The following is a 23,672-nucleotide window of genomic DNA, read 5'->3' as shown; positions in this document are numbered from 1 at the left end:
AAACTTTGTGATGATGTAGCAGAAACATACATGGTTGGTATATGCATGTAGCTAGCTAGTCGGTTTGACTTTTGCAGCTTAGTTGCATTTCTTTGTTTCATTGTTGACTTTTTGAAAGACAAATGTTTCTCTGTTATTTTCAGGTGAAAGAGATTTGTTTAGTGTTTTGGTCTGCATTTATGCCACGTGTTTAAAAAGAGAAAAGATTTTATATCCAAACAGATGCATTTTCTGCCATGGTGTTGTTTTGTTCATGATTTGTTTGTCGGCTGGAAACAAACCACGGAAAGCCACAGGCAAGCTATTGATCGATGCATTGATTGATTTGAAGTCGAATCGATACTGATTGGTTCTTCAGCTGAACTGGTGATAGGAAATATAGACCTTCAATACTATTGTAGCAGCAACAACACCTTATGTCATTCATTGTTCCTTATTGTTATGTAAGGGTTGCATTATTGGTCTGTCAACTATTTCACTTGTGTGGGCCTTGACCCCTCCAGCTGATACTGTTCTTGTTGAGTATGTTGAATAACTAAGTTTGCCTGAATGTGAATTTGACTTTGTCAACCAGTACAACACATCCATCAACTTTACCTACCCTCTACAGAGTGGACCACCGCCTTTCCTCTTGACATTCATTAAAACCCACTGCCTGTGTGCTACTCCACTCTTGCCATGTTAATGCTGAAAAACCTGTGAGAATTCTGTAAATATTTTATTTATTCCCTACGATGTGCAGTGAAATATAAAATAAACAATTTGCCTTCATTAAAAATGGATTTTGAATAAATAGTTGCCAGGCCAACAAAGATTTGCATGGGTAGCTGAAGTCCGTTAAGGTCACACTACTCTTACAGGATGTGAAATCTTGGACCAAATAATGAGGCTTCAATTGGTCCACCAACCACTGTCATGTAAGGAGGCAGCTTCGGTAGAACACGCCAAATCCTGTAAAATCATTAAATTTATTTGATAAGTTTCTTAAATATGCCCACGTTTGACAAATGAAGGCATACCACCTCAAGTTTATCAAACTCGGCTGTACAAATACATGAGCTTCACTACACTACATTTCAATAAATTCTCTAGATTTTTTCGCCGAGAGCAGGTGTTGTGTGTTTGACCTGTTATGACGAGAATGCCGACTTGAGCGACAGGTTCAAGATAGCCGCCATCTTTCCCTGAATCGCTGTCAGAACCAGGTGGTTCTTACCAGCGGGAATGCTTTGCTCGCGATAGCTAATGATGTAGTCTTTGTAATCGCGATATATTTGAATAACAGCTTGGTGTTTCCACCGAGGAGCTGTGCCAGAAAAGTGCACTGGGCTTCCTTCTAAATTTAAACATCCAGTCAAATAAACAAATATCAAGATTAGATGGATTTTCCTATTTCAAGTTGATTTGAATCTTGTGAGAAATAAATTCCAATTGAGTCCTTCACAATTGAAAAGACAGCATCATCCAATAAAGTTCTGCTTTTGCTGTTCCATTCATTGTTCCTCACTTGTTCAAAATTCGCCATATTCTTCATCTTAAACATCAAGGGAAATACCTGACAAGATTAAACTTTCAATTACAGCTGTGAAATAAGTTTGATTATACCCTCCGTGGACTCAGTATATGATCATCAGGCCAACCGGGAAAAAACACGGCTGAGTTCTTTGTGAACAATGAGGTGATGGCGTTGAGAGAACCTCGTCCATTGTGTCTCGGAAGCAATGAGATGGCGGATTATAATCTTAAGGGAAATCTGATTCACTTCTCTATTTGATTAGCCCTTCTTTGTGCTTCACAATTGAATTAATAACATATAGATTTTTAATAGCTGGTTGGGGGTGAAAACCATGGTGATCACACACTCTCGATCCTTACATGGATTTTGTGACAAATACTTCATTTTAGTGCCTTATAATACTGGTTTCACTTTCCTTGGCTGTGAGTTATGGTACATTGCCAAGAAAACTGTACATTGGATAGGTATAAAGTTAGATGCTAAGGCTGAAGAAAGATCTCCGGATCTTTATATGAAGCATTTCGTGCAGGTTTCCTTTAAGAAGTCAAACTGCAAGCTGCCTCCATGTTCTTGCCATGGGCAGAAAAAAGTGTCATATTTGACGTTAGCGGAAGCCAGTAGCATTCATGGACAGTAAAAATGTCAGGTTATGAAATCAATTGCAATGCACTGCAATGCCCTTTGTTTTCAAAGTAAACCTCGAACAAAAGCTGTGCTGGCATATTCTGCAAATCGTTTTCCAATAATTTCTACATAACCGTGTGGCATTATTATTGTCAAGAGAACACACACCTTTTCCCTCATTTGCTGAATTATTTGCACAATCAATTCTTGAAAAAAACATACACAGAAACACAAGTATAAGTATCACCAAACCAACATAGCTTTGTCGCTTTGTGTCTCGGTGCTGCCGCAGTCAATTACTATTGTTCTTTGGAGTGAATGTGGCTGGATTTTAGACACAAAGGCCACATATCATTTAGTGACAGAAGGCTGAAGTGCATTTGCCACATGCAGACCTCCATTCCACACAAAGAGTCAGTGGCCAGCTTGCAATGTGCCACACTAACCAAACAAACAACTTCACTTTTGGATGAAAAGTACAAAAAACTCAATGACTAAACTTGTACGTGGCATCCTAACATTTTGCAACTTGTGTTTCCCTTACAAAGTATTGCTTGCAAATCTGGTTCTTGATGTATGGACTTAACCTGCAGTCAGGTCATATTCCATGAAAGCCTTCCTGATATTGCTGGCTGAATCGTTTGATCTCCTCTGAGGGCTTATACATGTATCCAACTGTGGAATAATGTTCTGAACTTTGACTTAATCAGTGTTCTTAGGCTTTGGTCATAGTCTTCATCGGGTTGACATTGCAGTTAAATCCCCTTTACTTATAAAATTTACAGACAAGCTTTAAAATGTACAGATGAAAGAAATTCAAAAATAATCCCTTGATACTTTTTTGGTCACAAATGGCATTTTAAGTTTGATACAAATTTTATTCAATAACACAGGAAAGGCTGTTGCTGTCCCATTTTGCTCGGTGTCGAAGACATCAGAACTTCTTTCAGATTCTTCACCCATCTGCATTGTCCACTTCCCAGCTACTGCCCCTGAGATGACAAAGTACTTCAATCTCTGTATCTACATCTTCTCTTTTCAGATCAGCTGATTGTCCGATTTGTGCTCCCAAAACATGTTTTACTGTTTCTTATGATTACGTATTTGGTCTTTTCAGGCTCATGTTGTCGCTGCGTTTGAACAAAGTCTTTCCAACATGACAACACGTCTTCAGTCTCTCACAGTTACTGCTGAACAGAAGGTAAGAAGCATTTGGAATCCACTTCATTGCTTTCAAAAGAAGCATTTCATTTTTCAAATTGGCCATGTAGTGGTTTTCATCAATATCAACTTCATAGGGCCAAGTTATGGCTAGTGATGTTTCATTCTGTGGATGGCCGATTTGCCAGACAAGCAATCACATCAGGAAGGACATCATTACATCATGGTAATGAGTCGCATAAGTCACTTTGATTAGTGTCCTGGGCCCTTAGAATGATTTCATTTAAGTTGATGGACAAATTGAATTGATCTTGAGGGATTCCCTGGATTCTCGGGGAAAAATGTTGCCATGGTGTTCCTTGGAAGAAAGCAAGCTTAATGTGTCCATGGGAATCAGGCGATTGGGGACTGTTGTTAGCATGCAGAATCTGATCATAATGAAACAATACTCCACAATGTACAACATGTATGTTGGAGGCTGGTGCAATCCCAAGCATGTTGTTGGGTGCCCATTCCAGTCATCCATACCTCATTATAGTTGGCATATTAGTTCAGCTCTATCAATACACTAGTAGGCTTTCCATATCGAGTATTGAAAAAAGGCACAATCTCCATCAGCCAATTTTAGCAGAATTGGTCATGTAATGAAGTATTGGGTGAACCTTTCCCATTATCTTGGTTGAAATTGAAAGCTTCATTGACAGGACTGGCAGGCTTTCTCAAGATTGTTGTGATGCAGCATGTACATGTAGTTACAGATCCCAGTCCATGAGCTGTCACTGGCGAAATGATGTGGGGTATTTTAACTGTCAGATGGGCAGTGTTCAGCAGTATTGGGGATTGTCTCTATAATTAACTGGAGATGGAAAATTGATGTGGCTTGGTCGAGAATAGTCAGACATGACTCGGTTTTCTCCATGGGTGCGGTTTGGATGTTTTTCTGGTGATTTCCATTTGCTGGTGCCAGATGATTTATCACTGTCAAGATCGCCAAGAACTTGGAGAACCTAAAATCATGGCAGACATTTGTGGCTGGACATGTCTGCCTTTGTGTTGCGAAGGTTGATATGGCTGAATTGCTGCAGAATGGCATCATAAAACTGGTATAACTTGCACCAAAAGCAAAACAAGGCGATGTCTTCTAAACCAGCTCATCTGCCTTTGTGATATATTGTCATAATCTCACATATCTTCCTCCATATTGAGTGGGATTCACACACATTACTGATCCATTATAGTTCTAGAACTATCATCAAGTTGGCCATTATGACTCTTAGTATTCCTCCAAGCCTCATGGTTGCAGTACATACATGTTCATGTCATTGCTACCATTGTCATTGACCGGGTGAGAAAGAAAAGGCGAGCATTGCTTGTCCATTTGCTGGCGCATGATTCTGCCTACTGATGTTGTTGTATCATTGGCAGAAATGGATTTATGATGTTCTCACAGCAAAAAAGGATGGCTCTTCCGTATTGCTGGTGACTTGGTTGATGGTGAACGTCTCCTTGGCTATGCAGGTCGTAGCAACAAAAATCGCTAGTTTGCGGACTGCCAGTCTTAGGTTACAAGCAAATTGCCTTCAAGTGGTTAAATATTGAAATTGTCTCCTGATGGCCCCCATCATGCTCATTGATCACAGGGGACTAGTGGCTCCCAGGCTGGCTTGTCTTGTCAGCCAGTTGGAAGGTCGGGACCTACAACTATATTGATGGACGATGCATGAGCATCGCCAACTAATGCATGCGATTAGTCATCAAGTCATGTTCAGTGCAAGTTGACACAGGAGGGTGCAAAACCTGCTGTGCATTCGCACACAAATATACACAACAAATGTATGAATCGCTGGTCAAGTTGAAATGGAACAGACTTAATGCGGACTGTTGCTGCTTGCCTTATTGCGCTGATTCATGCCATGATATCGAATCTGACACTTGCAGAATATTAGATGCTCAGATCGTTTTCTTATTCTGCGGGACACTGAGGCGGGTGTTGGGTTGCTAATACCAGATGATAAATTGCGGCAATGGCCGTGAACTGCGGTTGTAATTACTGCAATTTTCAGCTTTTAGCGGACAATTTTTGTCAAAATGTTCTTGCTGACACTTGAGACGTTTGTGATAATCATGGCATGATTACGTGGGATCTGTTACCGAGATTCGAATTTCTCATTTTAATTGATCATCTGGAGCGTGCATCTTGAGTCACATTGCCGCTTCAGTTCCTTGTAAAAAATAGATGAGATGAGATGGATTTATGAAGATGAGGTTGCTCGAATCAGCAAAGATAGAAAATCATGTTGTATAGTGGTAGGGGGTTTGACTTGGGGCATGGTGGTTACCAGAGATGTGAATCGTCAGCTGTTGAAATACGTCACAACTTCCCTGTTCTTCCCTCCTCAATTTGACACCAACAGTTTACAAAAGACCCTGTCCTTTGTCGCAATACTATTCTTAGAATGGGAAGAATGAAAAGGCCACTCGGATATCTATAAACACTTTGCCGTTACTTGTATTGTAATGGCAACAAGACTGATCATGTTTGATATTTCAATTGGCCCTTTGTAGTTTGAGATATTCCACCACGAATCACTTGATTCGTGATTTCTCCCATTATATTCCATCGTGCCGTAGGGATTTGTTTACCAGTTGGGTACATCTCGTATTCTGGAAACAAATGTCATCTGTTGACATTCAGGTATAAGCTCTTGTCGAAACAGAGATATGTCCCTTCCATCTGTTCTCAGATTCTCTGCAGGTTGTTATGGACTAATTTCAACACCCCGACATAAAAGTCACCTCCCAAAGAGGTTTGTGGGGTTGATAATGGTTCGACTGTCAGAACACACGGACAGATTTCCTGCCAACCACAGTGCCAGGCTGAACCAGAATAACATGTTCAGAAGCATGTGCAAGGTCTACCAGTTTACTTCTTCTCAATGATGCACTTTCAGCCACCCAGATCATGATCTTTTTGCACTGCCCAGAAAAAAATGATAAATTCTGTCAGATGCTATAAAGCATAAATGCATGAATCACTGGTATTCCATGAGGAATAATTGATAGAATGTGTGCCCATTACCGCTTGGGTTTATTCCTCAATAAATTAAGATTAATAATGGCCATTTGAGAGCAGATTGGTTTTTATTCTGGCAAATTGTTTGACACATTGATCTAACCCATGCTGGGTGCACAGTTTTGGTGGTCTTTGTATTTACTGGTGGATCAGAAAAAAAGAAATACACATTGCCTTAGTGCAGTCATCATGCATGTTAATTCACTGAAACTAGGTGTAATGTATATATCTGTCTGTGCAATGGCATTATCATTTTGGATGTTCACACATGTACATACATGTACATACATTTTCATTCGTTGTGATTTGAGACTGATTCTCACTTCGATGCTTCACTGGATACATTCATTCTTCTAACATGCCTCAATCGCCAGGTTAGAAAGGGCAAGGGTTCACCGAGCCCACCGTTCGTGATAATCCCGTCTCTCCGATGATTGTAGTATAACGAAGACGATATTTCCTTTACACTTATCTCGAAAGAATGCAAGATAGCAAGTTCTCCATGGAAGTTGATGGCAAATAAACATGATGGGATACCCTTACTCTTTATTTATCATCATCGGCCATCTTATTGTAATTTGTTTGGGTGTAGTGAGTTAGTAGCACTATCTTTTAAGAGGAGGTAGCCTCAGATATTAAGGCTGTATCTAACGAACCATTCACATGAAAGGTGTATTCTGAGGTGAATTCCGGCGAGGCAACCATCCATATTGATGGATGTGAAGTGATCGAATGATTTCTGCCTGATCAGGTGTTTGCTGGATCGAACTTTGCTACCAGAAATAGCCGCTGGTTATCCCTTGTTGGATCTGATTACAAATAAAAAGATCGGAGAACGATTTTGAAACGTCTATAGGGTGTTATAATCACCTGGCTTGAATGTTGTCTCTCATTAGTTACTTTATAGGTGATTTTCTTTCAGTTTTCTCCAGTTTATGATGAAACATTTGTGAGTGGAAGATATCTCAAAATAGAAGAATTGGTGTTTTTTTGTGAACTTTGTATTTCAATGTGAGCTTGATGATATGGTGATATGCCAGCTTTGAACTCGTTTAGTCATACAGGCTAAATAAAGTTACTCTTCAATGAAAAGAAGGGCGTGCCCCTCATGTGCTTACCCTGCATGTGCCATTCTCTCTTCCTTGGACTGGGGCACAATTTACAGTATTACCAGCTTCTGAAACTTAACAAGATAAGAGCGATGAGAACAATAGGAAAACAGCTGTTTTGCTGCAGACACCATGAGCTGCCAAATGCGATATCTCAAAGGCTGAAAGTTCTTGGGAGGAATGAAGTTCACACATAGACTGGAATGTCTGAGGCTAGTTTACTGAAGCTGAATCCATCTCGATGATGGTGGATTTACTTATGTTGCATTTTTTACCATACTGGCTACCACGAATGAAAGGCTGGGTCCAGTGTGTATCGACCGAACACCTTCGATTTCCTCACTGGCATTATCTGGAACATTCTGGTTAGCGTGATCAGAGGAGGAGCAGAATGTTCATGTCAGACATGCTTCCATTTTATCACCGCAGTTCCGGTAAACTGTGGTAGGTTCATCTCAAAGTGATGTTGGTTTGTTGTATGTAGGGCTGGCTGAAGAATTCAAACAGGTAGGCGCGGGGCGCGCAGGGCGTCTAAATCAATTCCTCCAAAAGAATTCATGGCAGATCAAGTTGATTCATAAAATGTTACCTAGGTGCTTTGTGCAGCGCTTTCTCGACTATAAACTGATAACCACAGATCGAATTAAATGCTGCAGACTGTAAACAGGTTCTCAATTCTTGGTACAATACAGGTGGGAACAGTGCAAAGATTTGAAAGAAAACCTTCACTTGTTCACTTTCTTATCCAGCATTCTTCTGTCTGCGTGTGCGCATAGATACCATTTTCTGTCGGAGGTGAGAGATTTTGCACTGCTTGCATCAGATTGGCTGTGGTCTATGTTAATTGGCTGTTATGTTATTGGTAAGGGACATTGTTTTCATGGACTAATGATGGCAGGTCGTATGAATCCACAGGTTCGAAAGTATGGCGTTTCGTGGCAGGTAGGCCAACCGGTCATTCCAATATTCAGTTTTCCTTTCTGCTTGCTACATTGTTGAGAAGGCTGATGTGAACTGTGTTATAAGTTTGACCATGATACAGTCGGTTTAATCTCTGTGGATATATTCTAGAGTCCTCATATTCAGAAGTGTTTCAAACACTGTCATCATTCCGTTTCAACCAAGTAATTTTATTTCGAGATAGGGCGTAATGGTCCGTTGAGGGTAGCTGATGGCTTGTAATGCATTTCACTTCCAACATTCATCATCGTTAGTTATTATCGTGCTAATTTCATCCCTATGCTCACCAATCATTGAATGCATTGATCATGCTAACTTGAGCTGTAAACACATACATTTCATATATAGTTCTGTATCTGACGTCTGCCTTGGTTGAGACCGGAACTGTGTTTATATTACTCTAAATAGTGCAATGTTGGTAATTGTAGTTATGTTCATGGATTATTCATTTGTGGAAGTTCAATGAGTTAAGGGATATTTCTCTACAATATGAATTCTTGATTCATATCTGTAAGAGCAAGGCCAGAATCTTTGTAAGTTTGAGACATCATCATCAATGACAGGGTTCTCGTTCATTCTCGGCTTCCTTTGATCTGTCCGGTCTCCAACTTGCTGGTCTTCCTCAGTCTTCATACACACTCTTGTTCCTCAACCTCAGGGGCAGCAAAAGGGGGGGAGCACTCGGGGGCAGCACTCGTCTTCTTTACAGAAGGTTCGAATGGGATGCATTACTTAGTAGAATTGTCAGTAGTTTAGGGTTTTGAAAGGTGATAAAGTGGTTGAGTGTTTTTCATCATTGTGTGGTCATGGTGGTTTTACTATACCTCTGTAACTTGTGGTCGTTCTCATTCATTCTCAAAGCAATCACCCACATATCAGCATGTCAAAAGTACTACCACTTAGTATATGTTTCACATTCACATCAATTTGTGAGGCAATTACTCTCGGAATTAATCAAGGTAATAACAGTTAATTAAACTTTGGGCACAATTTTCTCCTAAATCGTTCAGTTGTTTGACAAATATTTCCTTCATTACGTTGATTATCGGCCATTGTTTCCTGTCTACTGGTGAATAACCCCAGCACTTTTTCATATTTTTTAGGATTCCGAGTTGACCGACCTCCGAATAACCATCGAGTCGTTGAGGAAGCAGAGTGGTGGAATTACTTGCGAGGCACTTGATAGAACCCCGGTCATACCCAGACGGTCGTCTTCTTTAAAACCAGAACAACAAGGTAAGAATTTAACCCATGCACCGTTTCATGGGGATGTTTGAATTGAAACCAGTATCGTTCACTGTGTAAAAGAACTGTGATGGCTGATTTTACCAAAGTTTCTCTGCCTTACACAAGATCTAACCTGTTGCTGTCCTCTCTAAGGAAAAAACATGCGGTCCTGACGTAGTTGTCAATAAGGCTTTTTACTCTGAGAGGGAGATCCGGAGGGATTTCTCAGCAAGAACACCTCCTTCAGACACTCAAGTGTCACTTGGGTTTTTCTGCGGAATGCAGCATAAAAACAGCAATGTCAATCAGGCTGGTTGTTTGGCCAAAACTTTCATATTTGTTATATTTCTTATAATACAGAATGTCCTTGTCCCAAATACTAGAATTTTTGTTAGGATCTGAGTGGTAGTTCTGAGGTATCTGATTGTAAAAGTGTATCATGTTTACTTTGACACACAGTATAACTGTCTCAACTATTTCCAGTGACGAGTCCGTCAGATGCCCAAAATCTGAGTCGGCAGATTTCCTCGGACAGCATGTCAAGTATTAACAGTTTATCAAGTGCGTGCAGCGTGACGAGTCAGCAGTCATCGATCACAGAGTCTGATAAGAAGAAAGGCAAGAAGGGCAAAGGAAGCTGGGTAAGATGCGATTGTGGACTTTAAGCATCATAACATTGATACCTGCAAAGGGTGAATGAGTACGCATACTCAGCATTTTAATCCACTCGGGGAAATCTTGCTGGTTACCACTAACATCATCATCTTGTTGGCATCAAGACTAACACTTGGGCCTTTGCCATTAGGAAATAATCCCTGAGGGCTCAAAACTATTCAACAGGCCACTGCTTACAATCTACTTGCTGGTGGTTGTTAATTGGTTGCTAATTGGGCTCATTGCTGGAGCTCATGGGGAGGTATATTTTTCCCCGGTTTTCCCGGTATGTGACTGAATGGAACTTGTTTGCCAATAGTATGTGAAGATGTACTCTTCGTTTAATGAGGCTGTCAGCCGACATCAGCTCTGTAGTGATTGTCAGCAGCAAGGAGACTTGGGCCTTGGATATGTAACCCGGTCTATACTGCTCTGAAGCACTCTGCTTATGAGTAATCTGAAGACAGACACTAATTACTGAATCTATCAGGATTGTCTGCTGAAACCTCAGATGCTGAGATAAAGGTACATCTCATTAATCAGCTAAGCTGGTTGGCTTGAGCAAGCTAGGCTCTACCCATTCTGCACCCGGAAACTTTGTTGCAACTTCCACCAGTCGCGGTGATGATTCATTGTCGACAAATATGTGTTGGCTGAGTAAAAGCATCAATGGTTTTGACAATTGTCTTTAAGGCAATTAAGTGATCTTTATTTTGCTTCATTATTTATATTTTGCCTTTTGCAGCTTCGGAGTTCCTTTAGTAAAGCCTTCTCATCGAATAAAAACAAGAAAAGCAAAGGCTCGGCGTCAGACTTGGATGAAACGTCGAGTATGCACTCTGATATATCTGTGCCCAACTCACCTCTTCTTCAAGGCTTACACAGCAATATGCCAGGGACACCACTGTCAGGCATGAAGCTCTCAAACTCCTCCCACGCGTAAGTATAGTGGTTTATATAAAACTGTTGTTGTTCAAGTGATTCACGTGAAGTTGGAAGTCTTTGGAAATATAACTCCATGTCCTGTTTGTGACTTGGATCGCTTTGTGTCTTTAGACAACTTCAAGCTTTTCAAATTGCTTTCCAGGCTGGGTGACGATGAGGAATGTAGGGTCTTACAGAAACAGCTACAAGAGAAAGACATGAAACTGACCGATATCAGATTGGAGGCGCTGTCGTCTGCTCATCAGCTGGAGCAGCTCCGAGAAACGATGACCAGAATGAAGGTGAGGCTCCGTATAGTCATGTGACCTAAACCTTGGGCAGATGTTTTGTTGGATGAAAATTCATTTCACTTTTGGCGGTTTTTTTATGAAATTCATGGCATAGAATTGTTGATGGCATTTGGATAAAGTATTAAGATGTTTCTAAAACGTCAAAAGTGATGTATCAGTACTTGTGAACTTCATTTCCTTTGTGATCCAGACCACACAATATCTGCTCCATGGTCGAATTTTAGATGCTAAATGTTGTAATTTTTTTCTCCTTTCACCCATAGTTTAGTGATCCACTGTTTCACACAGATTAATTCAAGTCTGAACTCTTGGCTTGGTCTTGGTGTCGAGATTGAATGATTCATACTGATGTTTTGACCTACTGGAGCTGTGGTGGTTCTCATGTGCTCTACTTGTGTCGAATTGTGCCACAATGCAAGGTTTTGTCTTGAATGCCTCTCAGCTTTAAGTCATACCATGAAAAAGCCTACCAAACACAGGAGAACGTCACCCTCATCTGCTTTTAAATCAGGACTGAATATGACTTAGGATGATTTAAGTGATTTATATTCCAAGGTCATCTGCTTTTTGTCAAAATCATCTTAATAGGAATCATCATGCTCATGGCTCGTATAAGAATGCAGCTATAGCTTAGTTTCATTGAGAGTATTGAAAATTAATCAGATTTCATTATCTGATCATAATTTCAATAAATTTAATTAAGATTTTGATTAAGATTTGCAACCGAATATCCGAGTATTTTTGCTCTTGAATACCATGCCTTGAGTCCTCATTATTTGCAATGGGAACTTTAAAAATTCAATAGCAAAGAATCAATTTAGAATTGATTTTCATTTTCTGTTGCCCATGTTACCATTAGAATCGTGTGGTGAGCCCATATCCATTACTTCATGCTGTCAATATACTGCTGCCCTATATAATGCTGGAGCAAAACTGTCATATGCCTGCTTTGACCATTTTTTCTTTTCATTGATTCTAATATCACATTGAAATGTACTAATTGAGGACCGATGCGTTTCCCCTTAATGTTGTGATAAACAGTTTTTTTTAACAAAAGTCGATGTTGTTAGTAATATTGCACTTACTGATACATTAATATTACTAAAGTTGTTATTTTTATGAATTTAAGAAGGAGGTGGATAAATTTGTATTTTTTATTGTATCTTTGCAAAAATACTATGTTTTTTTATTGCATCTGAATGAAAGAAAGATGACTCAGCAAGAACATGCTTGTTGGTGATTGCCATTTTAAAATTGGGCATGTTTTTCTTCATCACATGTTCAAGCTTGGTGGTTCTGTACATTTAGCCTGACATATATCTGGCCATCATGGTGGTGGCAGGGTCAGAAACGCTGAATGCCATTGTGGTGGTGGCAGGGTCGGAAACGCTGAATGTATTTCCATTGTTTTTAGACCGAGATGTCATCACTGAAACAGGATAATAAGAGACTACACACCATGGTCTCATCGCAAAACAGCCTGAATAGGCTTGACGGGAGCTATGGGAACTTGGAGCTATCCGAGGTCAGTTTTAAGGTTATACTAATCATCCAGTGTTCTCCAAGGTTAGGCAGGTACGGGGACAGCAACGATGCCAGCGTCACACTCATACTACTGATGGCTGGCATTCTTCGAACTGACCATATGAGATATCACACATCCACTTGGAAATGGGTGTTTATAAGGCAAGGTTACGGTTGAAGAAATGTGGGGTAGAGGGGTGGGCCCCAGTCTTTGGGGTGTCAAATAAACCCCTCTGCCTCAACTATTGGAGAACACTGTCCTAAGGAATGTGAATCATATGCTTTGCGTGCCTGCCTATCTCAAGATTTAGCTGCTTGCTGCTTGCTCAACTTCTATCTCATTCACCACAGGTTTCCATTTCAAACGTGGTTCTGCTCCATTAAATTGGTCTCTTTCTGGTAGGTTCACTTATAAACATAAGAGCATAAAACAAAACTCAAAGTATTTTGGCTGTATTGTGGTGAGTCTGAGCCCAGTTGAATGCTGATATCTTATGGGTGGACCTTATTTGTTATCCTGTGGTGAACATTCCAAATCTCAGCTGGGATTCAGTGGCAAGCTCAAGACCAGTGGCAATATCATCTCAGGTTCTTGCAAACTTAGGATTCTAAATGATCATACCTAACTTCCATGAGCAGGGGGAAAGCTTGGGCCGAGATAGAAATAAATGTGTAGCATGTATGGATGAGTGGCTCTTCTATTAAACACATCTTTCTCTCAGGCCATGAAGGTACTCTGCCCTTCCCAATGTTGACCTTCCTTCCATGTATCCTAAACAAATTCCAAGTTGACAATTCGACCATGATCTGCACACATTTGGGTGTTGCCACATACTCATCCTCACTTTACCATACCATCAATCTTGGAAAACTGACATGGATGACACAAATTTAATCCATTGAAAATAGTCAGCAATGGCTTCAGTGAGGGTCTCTGTGAGGAAACCCAGATGTGTGCAAACTGCTACAATTTGCATGACACCATAACCCAGCTTTCATTATCTTCGGTAGAATACCGTTCGGGGGGGGGGGGGGGGGGTAATTGTGTACTCCAGTCTTTGGCACAATAACACTTATAACAAAGTAACAAATCAAATTCTGGTATGGAGTCAGCTGATGCTTATGTCGGTATTGTGTATGGAACTAGTACTCATGAATAACACTAATTTTTTGCCTCATAATATTGTTTTAAGTACAGCATGTTATTTGAATGAAATGATATCACTACCGGTTATGTTGTGTGGTGGAGCCTTAGCCAGCATCAGTAGACACTCTACCACAGTGCTGGTCATGATTGACATCCTTAGTTGCACAACACTACATTCTGCATGCAATGTTGCCAATGTTTCATGGCCTATTATGTTTACCATATTCAAAACTACATGTTTATAAATGTATATTAATGTTACTTGATCAGATGGTCACAGATTACTTTAATGTTCTCCTAAATGTTCAATGGATAATTTGTCATTACCAATGATTGAGGCCACACAATTCACAAGCTTGTTTCACATCACTTAGATTTTTGTACCTTCAGCATTTTCAGTGCATCCTATGTTAGTTCAGGTCACCTTTATGTAGCTTTCAGTCTGAAGACAGCCGCTATGAAACTTACTGTAGAGCTTCCAAGTAACGTGAACCTTACTTTCAAGTTATACCGACATCGTATATTCTTGAGATAAAGGATTCACATTATTATTGATGTTGTAAAGGTTGCAGACAACCAAAAGGTTAAGAAGTTCACTTTCTAGTTTGCTACAATACTCTGATGCGTCGTTTCGCTGTCATTTCAGAATGAGATGTCGACGTTGAAAGCTGATAACGATCGCCTCCAGAGAATGGTGCATTCTGGGAGCAAGCCTAGCAGTCCGAGCAGTCCGTGCGCACCGATGACGCTATCACCAAAGGGAAGTGATGACCTCGACAAGCGGTTGAGTTTAGGAGAGGACCATGCGTCGAATTTAGATATGCTGTTGAATGACAGTTCTGATCGTGATGGAAGGAGGATATCGATATCAGTTTACAGTGGGAACGAGACGGACGTGAAGCAGTTGATGGAAATCCGGCCGCCAGAGATCTACCTTGGGACGATGTCAGTCAGCGGGAAAATAAGATGGGATATGTTGGACAGCATTGTGAAGAGAATATTTAAGGTGAGGATTGTGGAAGAACTTACAGTAATAGCAGTAAACGCTACTCTTTAGATGATAACTGAAGTTAATAACATGCTATCTGGTTCTGATGATACTTTGGGGGTTTGGAGCTCTGAGTGTGGTACTATCAAATCTCCAACAAGTGTAACATTGATTGATGGATTGATATTCAAAAGAGCTAAAACTCTCACTTATGTTGACATAAGCCATCTGTTAAAGTTAACTCACCGTTAATTTTCTTGTTTTCAGGATTATTGCATCCGAGTTGACCCAGTCTCTCATCTTGGACTCAATTCTGAAAGTGTTTTATGCTACCATATTGGTGAAATTATTCGCATTAAGGGCTCAAGTAAGTTACAGCAGCTTTATCATCTTGATTCCTGACTGTTGGTGTAACCTCAGTGTTTATGCGGCTCAAAGGCTCAAGGAGATAAGGACTAAACCAAGGCACAGAGTGCATGTGCTGGCAGTTGGCAGGAAGGACTGAGACGACCGACCATAATCACTTCAGTTGGTGTAAAGTACGGAAGCAGTCAATATCACACTTCAGTGTTTAGTTGGCGGTGTTTTAGATTAGAATTGATACCTCACAGTTCGTGTTGGTTGTCTCACCTCGAGTGGAGCTCCTTTTTCTCAAAACCTCAGCAGTTCAAAGTCTCATGTATACTTTCTCTTCGTTACAGATGCAAAAGACCCCGAGCTCCTACCCTGCGGTTACCTGGTCGGTGAAGACATGTCAATAAAGATTGTGTTGAAAGGCTCCCAACACAACAGTGTGGATAACGTAGCATTTGAGACGTTGATACCCAAGTCTATTATACAGCGGTACATCTCGTTGCTCATCGAACACAGGAGGATTATTCTGTGTGGACCCAGTGGCACAGGCAAGACATACCTCGCTCAGAAACTGGCCACTTACTTGGTGCTAAGGTAAGACTTATGCAAATTTTACAGTCACTTCCTTGGTTTCATCAATAAATACAAAAATACAAATCAACTTCACCTATATACAATGTAAAAAGCTTAAAATGTCTCTATAGACTTGTAATTTGAGATGATTCTTATATCTGAGTTACTTTTAAAACAAGTCATTCTTTCCATAAATGAAAGCGTTTGCTTCATGTAACCTATTCATCATATTCAATTTGTTCTATTCTAGATCTGGTAAAGAACTCGCCCCGACTGCTATCGCAACGTTTAATGTCGACCACAAGTCAAGCAAAGAACTGCGGCAATACTTGACGAACATAGCTGAGCAGTGTGAGAGCAGTTCGGCTAGTGAGCTGCCCTCTGTTGTCATCTTGGACAACCTTCATCATGTCGGCTCACTCGGTGAAGTCTTCAACGGTTTCCTCAGCTGCAAATACCTCAAGTGGTACGTTGAAACATCGTTTGGTTCTTTGGGAAATTATCCGTGTTTAAATGTTATCAACTTTGCATTTAGGCTGTAATACTTCCTTTCAATGTAGCGTTCAGTTCACAATAGACGATTATGTTACCTTTTGCAAATCTGAGATCTCTCGAAAAGGAAGATTTCTTGAAAATTGATGGACAAATTGTTAAAAAAGACAAATCAGTGATGTTACATGGAGATAGCTGATGGCATTTTACAACAAATACCTTTCATGTTGGAGCTCATTTACTGACTATTTACTCATGTCACTCCTGTAAAGAAAATGTTAGGTTATTTGAAGTTTAGCAGCCTTTTATGTTCACTTTCACTGTCATTTCAGCCCATACATCATTGGAACAATGAACCAGGCAACATGTTCCACCACCAACCTCCAACTTCACCATAACTTCCGATGGGTGCTATGTGCGAATCATATGGAACCGGTCAAGGGATTCCTGGGACGATATCTGCGGAGAAAGCTGATTGAAGCGGAGGTGAAAACGGGCATGCGCAACAACGACTTGAACAAAATGTCAGAGTGGATGCCGAAAGTTTGGCAACATTTGAACAAGTTCTTGGAAACTCATAGTTCGTCAGACGTAACCATTGGTAAGTTAAGTGATCTATAATGACTTTTTATTCAGTGTGATTAGTTTAATTGAAGCATGAAGTATTGTGTACATACCCCATTTTCAATAACCAGCCTTCAGAGCCTTTTTAGAGGTAATGAGACGGAAGTGACATGGTCACAAATCCTTTGAGGACACTGAGGGTTTGAAAGACAGATTGCGCAAATATGGAACACCTTTGCTGGAATTACTTGCCACTATTTCCAATTATAGCTAGAATGCCTGGTTGATCTGCTCTCATACAGCATGTAGCACTAAATTCGCCAAAATACAGTTACTTTCTTGAAAAAGGATTGTGTCAATCATGATACTTATGTGTGCCCTTTCTTTCGTAGGTCCACGTCTGTTCCTGTCATGTCCGATGGACATGTCTGGCTCACAAGTTTGGTTCACGGACCTGTGGAATTACTCCATTGTTCCGTATATGTTGGAGGCAGTTCGAGAAGGACTTCAGGTGAGAAACGTAAGGCACCACGATTCAGTCCCATGAATCAGTCTCATACATCCAATACTTTGGAACTAACTCTTTCTAAATTCTACCGCTTGTCTGTCTATCCGTCTTGCTTACCAGATTGTCCCCGAGCCTGATCCCGTGCTCGTCGGGGCATTGTGAACCTGGTATAGCTTTTGTCTTAATAGCCTAATTACTGTCAAATGCAAACATTTCAGGGTTTACTGTGTACCCAGTTGACCTTGTGACCTGAGAGCATTCAAAAGTTGACAACTGTTGTGTGAACTTTGTGAGTCAAGGTGGTGAGCTATAGAAGTCCTGACAACACTATAAGTCCATGATTCAGTGAGACCCCTTGAAACATATAACATTTCTGCCATGATGTGTCAGGTCTGCAGTCTCTACAAGGAGTAAAGGATCATTCATCACATACTCCAGGCATATGAATATCTTATGTTCATAAGATGTTCTCTGTGATCTTTTGGTTTCTGTGTGCCTCGTCATGTCATTGAATAGTCAGCCCATTATTGGAACCCATCTTTCCAGTGATGAGACAGCATGAGCGTGAGGTTATTACAAAGGCTGAAGGGTCGTGGAATAGTCACTAATGAAAGAAAATAATCGGGGTTTGTCTATTTTCCTACATTTCCAGTTGTATGGTCGTCGTGCCCCATGGGAAGATCCAGCAGAATGGGTGATTGAGACATACCCGTGGGGACCCACCAATGACGGCCACAGCGAAGACTGGCCGTCGCTACAGAGACTGCGACCGGAGGATGTTGGGTATGATACACAGGGAATGGTGGGAGAAGGAAAAGCGAAGGCCACCCAGCAAGCCCAGAGTGATGTTGAGGGAGACCCATTGGTGAGTGTGCACTAACTTTTATTTGGGGGAAGGTGCTTTAAAAGTTAATCTGCCACAAAAGTTTTTCATAGCATAGAGTATGTTACTTTGATATGATTTCCTGCAGAAATGATTGCCTAAACCTTGGTGGGAATCATGCAGAGGCAAAGAAAGATCCCATTCAGCCTCAACCCATGTAAATATCGCCTTGTTTTCTTTCAGTTAAATATGTTGATGAGACTACAGGAGGCAGCAAGTTATTCAAGTCCACAGAGTAACGATAGTGATAACACAAGCCTGGACAGCCATAGCACTAATGACATGAACAAATCTGACCACGGGTCATCTTCACGGACAAACTCAGGCAGTGTGGAGTCAACCATTTGAAAGAGTTGAGCCTACAGGCCCATTGTGGCGATAGTGCAATAAGTCATGGGATTAGTGGAGGGTCTCGTTTAGAGGTTCTTATTCCAGTGCCTGATACTAGCTGTGTTCAGATATGGCGGTCGATTCAAGTGTATCAGGCTTCTGCTTTGGTAGAATTCAGTTCACGCGGACAGTGTGAGGTGATTCTGGGATTCCATATCATGTGGACGGGAAAAGATAGAACTGGCCAAGCCTTGATCCTACAAAATGTGGACAGGATTAACTGAGCAGGAGTGAAAGTGTTAAAAGGAACAAACCAGGAACAATATCTGTTGTGATAAAGTGAAAGGTATGGCTTTGCGGCCATAGCTCTGCAAGAAGGAAGTGGACTTGTTGGCCCTACATTGTGTCAGTGGTGTCAAGGGGTAAAGACTGGTCTATCCTAAGTATGAACTGAAGTCTCGCACTCAAATCTGTGTCTCCTAAAGTTTAACTAAAAGTGAAGTTTAATCTTAGAGCTGACTCATGTCTATAGCTCGAGCCAGCTTGAGTTTTTCAAAGCCGAAGTATAAGTCAACGATTTTACTTAAGCTAAACTTACTTAAGCTAAACTTCAGTTTAGCTTAAGTCCCTTAAGTGTATTTACTTAAGATGAATCTTAAGTCATTGTGCCTTATCTTTTCTATTTAATCTTAGACCAAACTTAGCTAACCATATTACATGTATGTTGATATGTGAATGAATGTGTAGCACAATGTATGTTAGGTCAAATTGGTTTCTGTATTATTTTATATAATCTGTATCATCATGTATTTGTCGCCGCTCTGTATTTAGTCACAGCAGGCAGTGAATCTCACAATGAATGATGGTTTCATGGTCACATTATGTATAATACTCTTTAAGAAATCAGAGGAGTGCCACGTTATATATGGTATCTCTTTGAATGATGACGTCAGAAGATGAGAGGGGCATGATTTTGACGGTGGCCAGGAGTGCCGTTCTTCCTCAATCAACTATTTTACTTCGCATGAAACACTTAAATTGTTGCCAAACATGAAGTATAAAATGTACCACCATTTGGTTTGGTGGCATCGGGGGGAAGTAATCCTACCAATTTTTTAGTCAATCGAAGAAAAACGTGACAAATTCTTTGGGTGATTTTTTGGTAAAATACTCTGTTCTCAGATATTCATGGAGTGTTTGCACCCATGTGACCAGGGAATGTCCCCTCGGTGGTGATTGACATCGGGGATCCTCATTGTGAATAGACATACACATCATTGGCCAATCAGTGACCTGTTATGATAGATATATATAACCTCATTTGAATATGTAAATGACTCACAATCATGGTGCTGAATATTACACTGACAAATGCCTCGTGGCAGAAAAAACATGCATTTTAGCAAATCAATGTAGATAGAGTAGGAATAGGTATCAAGTGAACTAATAATGATCATGAGGCAGAAAGTCTTACGTACCCTATAGTCCGTCATGGTGCAAAAACACCTCAAAGAACTAGTGAGTGCTCTACCTAAGGCTTGCTGGGTACTTGTGCCAGGTGAATATGGACTTGTTTGAGATATTTGTCAATCGTTTGACAGATATACATGATCATTTTATCGCCTGATGTGTCGATCCCCGCTCGGGCCCTACCTCGCCTACCACCAATATAACTAAACTACCTGCTACATATGATGTTGGGCGAGCATCGCTTTTAGTTTTTGGATTGCTCCTTGTCACTAAAAATCAGTATTTTGACAATATTGCTCCAAAAACTTTCAGTTTGGTTCAAATTATTTGAAGACGATTTAATCAGGATTGAGTTCACTCAAACTATAAAGGTTTAGCTTTGATGTGAAAACAGTCATGGGCAAATTCTTCTGATATTGAACCAAATGTTTGATGACCATTTGAACTGTCTGTGCAGTATTGTATCCTTGTATATTGAGGCAGCTCTGGTTTACATGGGTTCATATGGTAGTTGTTATAGGACCTGGTGTGAGCATACATAGATGTTTCCCTAAATGTTGATGTCATGTGCAATCAGCAGGCTTTAGTTTAGCTTAATGATCAGCTTGTATTTTTCAAGGGGGGGGGATTTTCCACCGCTATCATGCAAAAATGTATTCTTTGGTCACATTCACTCTTTTAACATGACATTTGTATGTCACCGCTGCCACAATTGTTTTGTCGTTAGGTCATTTAAATACATGTATATCCATCTCATTCGTCTATTTTTGTAGTTTTCTGAACAAAGACAGACTTTAAGCGAACATTTTCTATAGATGAAAGTAATTGGAGGAATTGAGCTGAGTTAGCTGATGTAGTTTCATTTTCATATTGTAGGTTCATTCAAGGGAAGGTTGGTGAGCTAATCAACCTCTGGTTTAATTTAGAATCATTTCAGAATAAGCAAACATTTTCTATAGATGAAAGTAATTGGAGGAATTGAGCTGAGTTAGCTGATGTAGTTTCATTTTCATATTGTAGGTTCATTCAAGGGAAGGTTGGTGAGCTAATCAACCTCTGGTTTAATTTAGAATCATTTCAGAATAAGCAAACATTTTCTATAGATGAAAGTAATTGGAGGAATTGAGCTGAGTTTGCTGATGTAGTTTCATTTTCATATTGTAGGTTCATTCAAGGGAAGGTTGGTGAGCTAATCAACCTCTGGTTTAATTTAGAATCATTTCAGAGTAAAACAGAATTGCATTTTTTATCATCATGTTTAGAAGGGTTGCATTTGTTTTGCCAGTGAGGAATATCTGGAAACTGCAGTTTTCAAATGGAAAATGTTTAGACATAAACATGAGAGTGAAATAGGCAACCCTTCTAATTGTATCATTGTATACCTACTATTAATATTTATTGCATATTAGTACCTTGTGAATAGGTCCCCAGCTTCCATCATTTAGCATGAACCTTATTTATGTTGCAAAATGTAAATAACATTTGCTTTATCGTGTAATTCTTTATTGATTTTATGACATTTTGTGTTGGTCTTTGTTAATGCACCAAAGATGATTTAGACATCACCTCTGTATTATTGGTCATCAACAGGTCGTAACCATGCTGCAAAACGTTCCTATTTGTGAAAAGTGATGTGTGTGAAAGTTTTATGACATCAGCCCTAAATCAAATAATAAACAATTTCAAGTCTTGTTCAAAACAAATTTGAATATTTCAGAGTGAGAAACTTTGCTTTCGCCGACAAAACAAGAATTCAGTTTTTGGACATGGAGATTTCATCTTTGAATTGCTTCTTTGTGCGTTTTCTATGTATTCCTGTTCTATAGGTTACATTCTTTGCTGGGTGTACTCCACTCTCCATAGCTGAGTTAAAGGTTTTGAAATATTTTTCTTAACTCTGTCTGTGGAGAGTTGACCAACTGTGATGTTCTCAAAATTGATATATTGACAAAAATATTGTAAAAATCATCTTTTACTTTCAAATGTTGAAGTGTAGGGAGGGGGAGGTGACTTATCAGGAAGACTTTTGGTTTTTTTGGGATGTTGAGTGTAAAAACATTTGAGAGTATCACAGACTATGCATTTTGAGGGACTGGCCCTCAGATATAATGTCTGAATTTCAGACTGAGTTATGGGACATTTTGACTGAATTTAGAATAGACGCAACCCGTTTGGGATACTGGTTGGTTGATTGTTTCCTACTTTGGCAGAGATTTATGCCGGTGAAGGAACGTTCAACCATTTAGTTATTGTATATAATCAACCACTGACATCAGAGGCCAAATTCATGAAAACATGTGAAAGCTCACATGAATCATTCATGATTTAAGCACTTTTGACATTGAAGTATTATTACAATACTCTTGATATCAAAAGCCTCTGGCATCAGCTCTTTGATACTGATGTTAGTGGTTTTAAATGTTGTCCCTTAATAGTTTAGATGTCGCTTAACTCCGTGGGGGTACGGTACTCTGCTTTACTTTCTTACGAAACTCATTTTGTATCATCATGACTTTTTGGTGGATCGCGAAATTTCGGTTTTCATGGAAAAATATATTTTCGTGGTTTTTTCTCTTGCAAAGATAGGTTTTTGTTGCAAAGTTCTTGAAAAAGAACCTGCAAGAATTATCAGCTAACAGTGGTACCAAGTGAGTTTCTTGTTATTGCTTGTAGTTGCGATGTTGTCTGAGCTTTTGAGATCAAAGTACGGTCGTCAAGGTGACAAAATATTTGCTGCTTGCCCTTTCTGATAATTCGAAAATTTCCTGAATTTTGGGGCATTACTACTAATTCGGAGTCACAATACTTGCTCCACTGTGAGTGTTTGTTTCTGCAGTGTGTGTTACAACTTCAAATTTGTATGTATCAAACGGTCGCTGACTTCATGCCCATGAAGGTCATCATCATTTTGTAGAGAATAATTTGTGTGAGACCATTGTAATGATTTGATGCTACAAAGACTGCACATGTACATATCATCATCATTTGATGGTGGAAATTTCATACAGAATAAAAATGTGTTACTGTTTTTATTGTTAAACCAGTGTTTTTCTCCTTTATTTCTATGGCAGAACATTGTGTATTTGGAGAGAGTAAATACTCTCGAAAAATGACGGTTGTCTCATGAGACATGTCACAACCTCCCTGTCTAGACAGTAAAGCACAAGTGGCATTTGACTGTACTCCACTCCCAATCTCTTGTGCAGACTTGAAGTACCTCACAATGCAACTGTCACCTACTTAGAAATGACCACAATCACCTCATAGGACTGGTGACTCC

General features: G+C 40.0%; 1 protein-coding gene across 15 annotated transcripts in view; it reads left to right on the top strand.

The window, feature by feature from the left end:
• LOC135487501 (neuron navigator 3-like) overlaps positions 1–23,432 on the top strand; it is a 239,950-nt gene extending 216,518 nt beyond the window's left edge. For 11 of the 15 annotated variants that reach the window (XM_064771229.1, XM_064771228.1, XM_064771230.1 and 8 more), the window contains 14 exons: positions 3,258–3,341; positions 9,547–9,679; positions 10,154–10,311; positions 11,070–11,263; positions 11,412–11,550; positions 12,974–13,084; positions 14,877–15,236; positions 15,486–15,585; positions 15,920–16,166; positions 16,396–16,611; positions 16,970–17,238; positions 17,594–17,721; positions 18,362–18,574; positions 18,776–23,432. In XM_064771229.1, the coding sequence (XP_064627299.1) occupies positions 3,258–3,341; positions 9,547–9,679; positions 10,154–10,311; positions 11,070–11,263; positions 11,412–11,550; positions 12,974–13,084; positions 14,877–15,236; positions 15,486–15,585; positions 15,920–16,166; positions 16,396–16,611; positions 16,970–17,238; positions 17,594–17,721; positions 18,362–18,574; positions 18,776–18,940 (2,517 nt within the window). In that variant the 3' untranslated portion in view covers positions 18,941–23,432. The remainder of the gene's footprint in view (positions 1–3,257; positions 3,342–9,546; positions 9,680–10,153; positions 10,312–11,069; positions 11,264–11,411; positions 11,551–12,973; positions 13,085–14,876; positions 15,237–15,485; positions 15,586–15,919; positions 16,167–16,395; positions 16,612–16,969; positions 17,239–17,593; positions 17,722–18,361; positions 18,575–18,775) is intronic. The other 4 variants (XM_064771239.1, XM_064771238.1, XM_064771225.1 and 1 more) reach the window with 3 other exon arrangements.
• Positions 23,433–23,672: the final 240 nt, after the last annotated feature.

This window comes from Lineus longissimus, chromosome 5 (assembly GCF_910592395.1).
Source record: "Lineus longissimus chromosome 5, tnLinLong1.2, whole genome shotgun sequence".
NCBI lineage: Eukaryota > Metazoa > Nemertea > Pilidiophora > Heteronemertea > Lineidae > Lineus > Lineus longissimus.
Note: the sequence above shows the minus strand (reverse complement) of the source record. Positions and strands in the feature narration are given on the sequence as shown.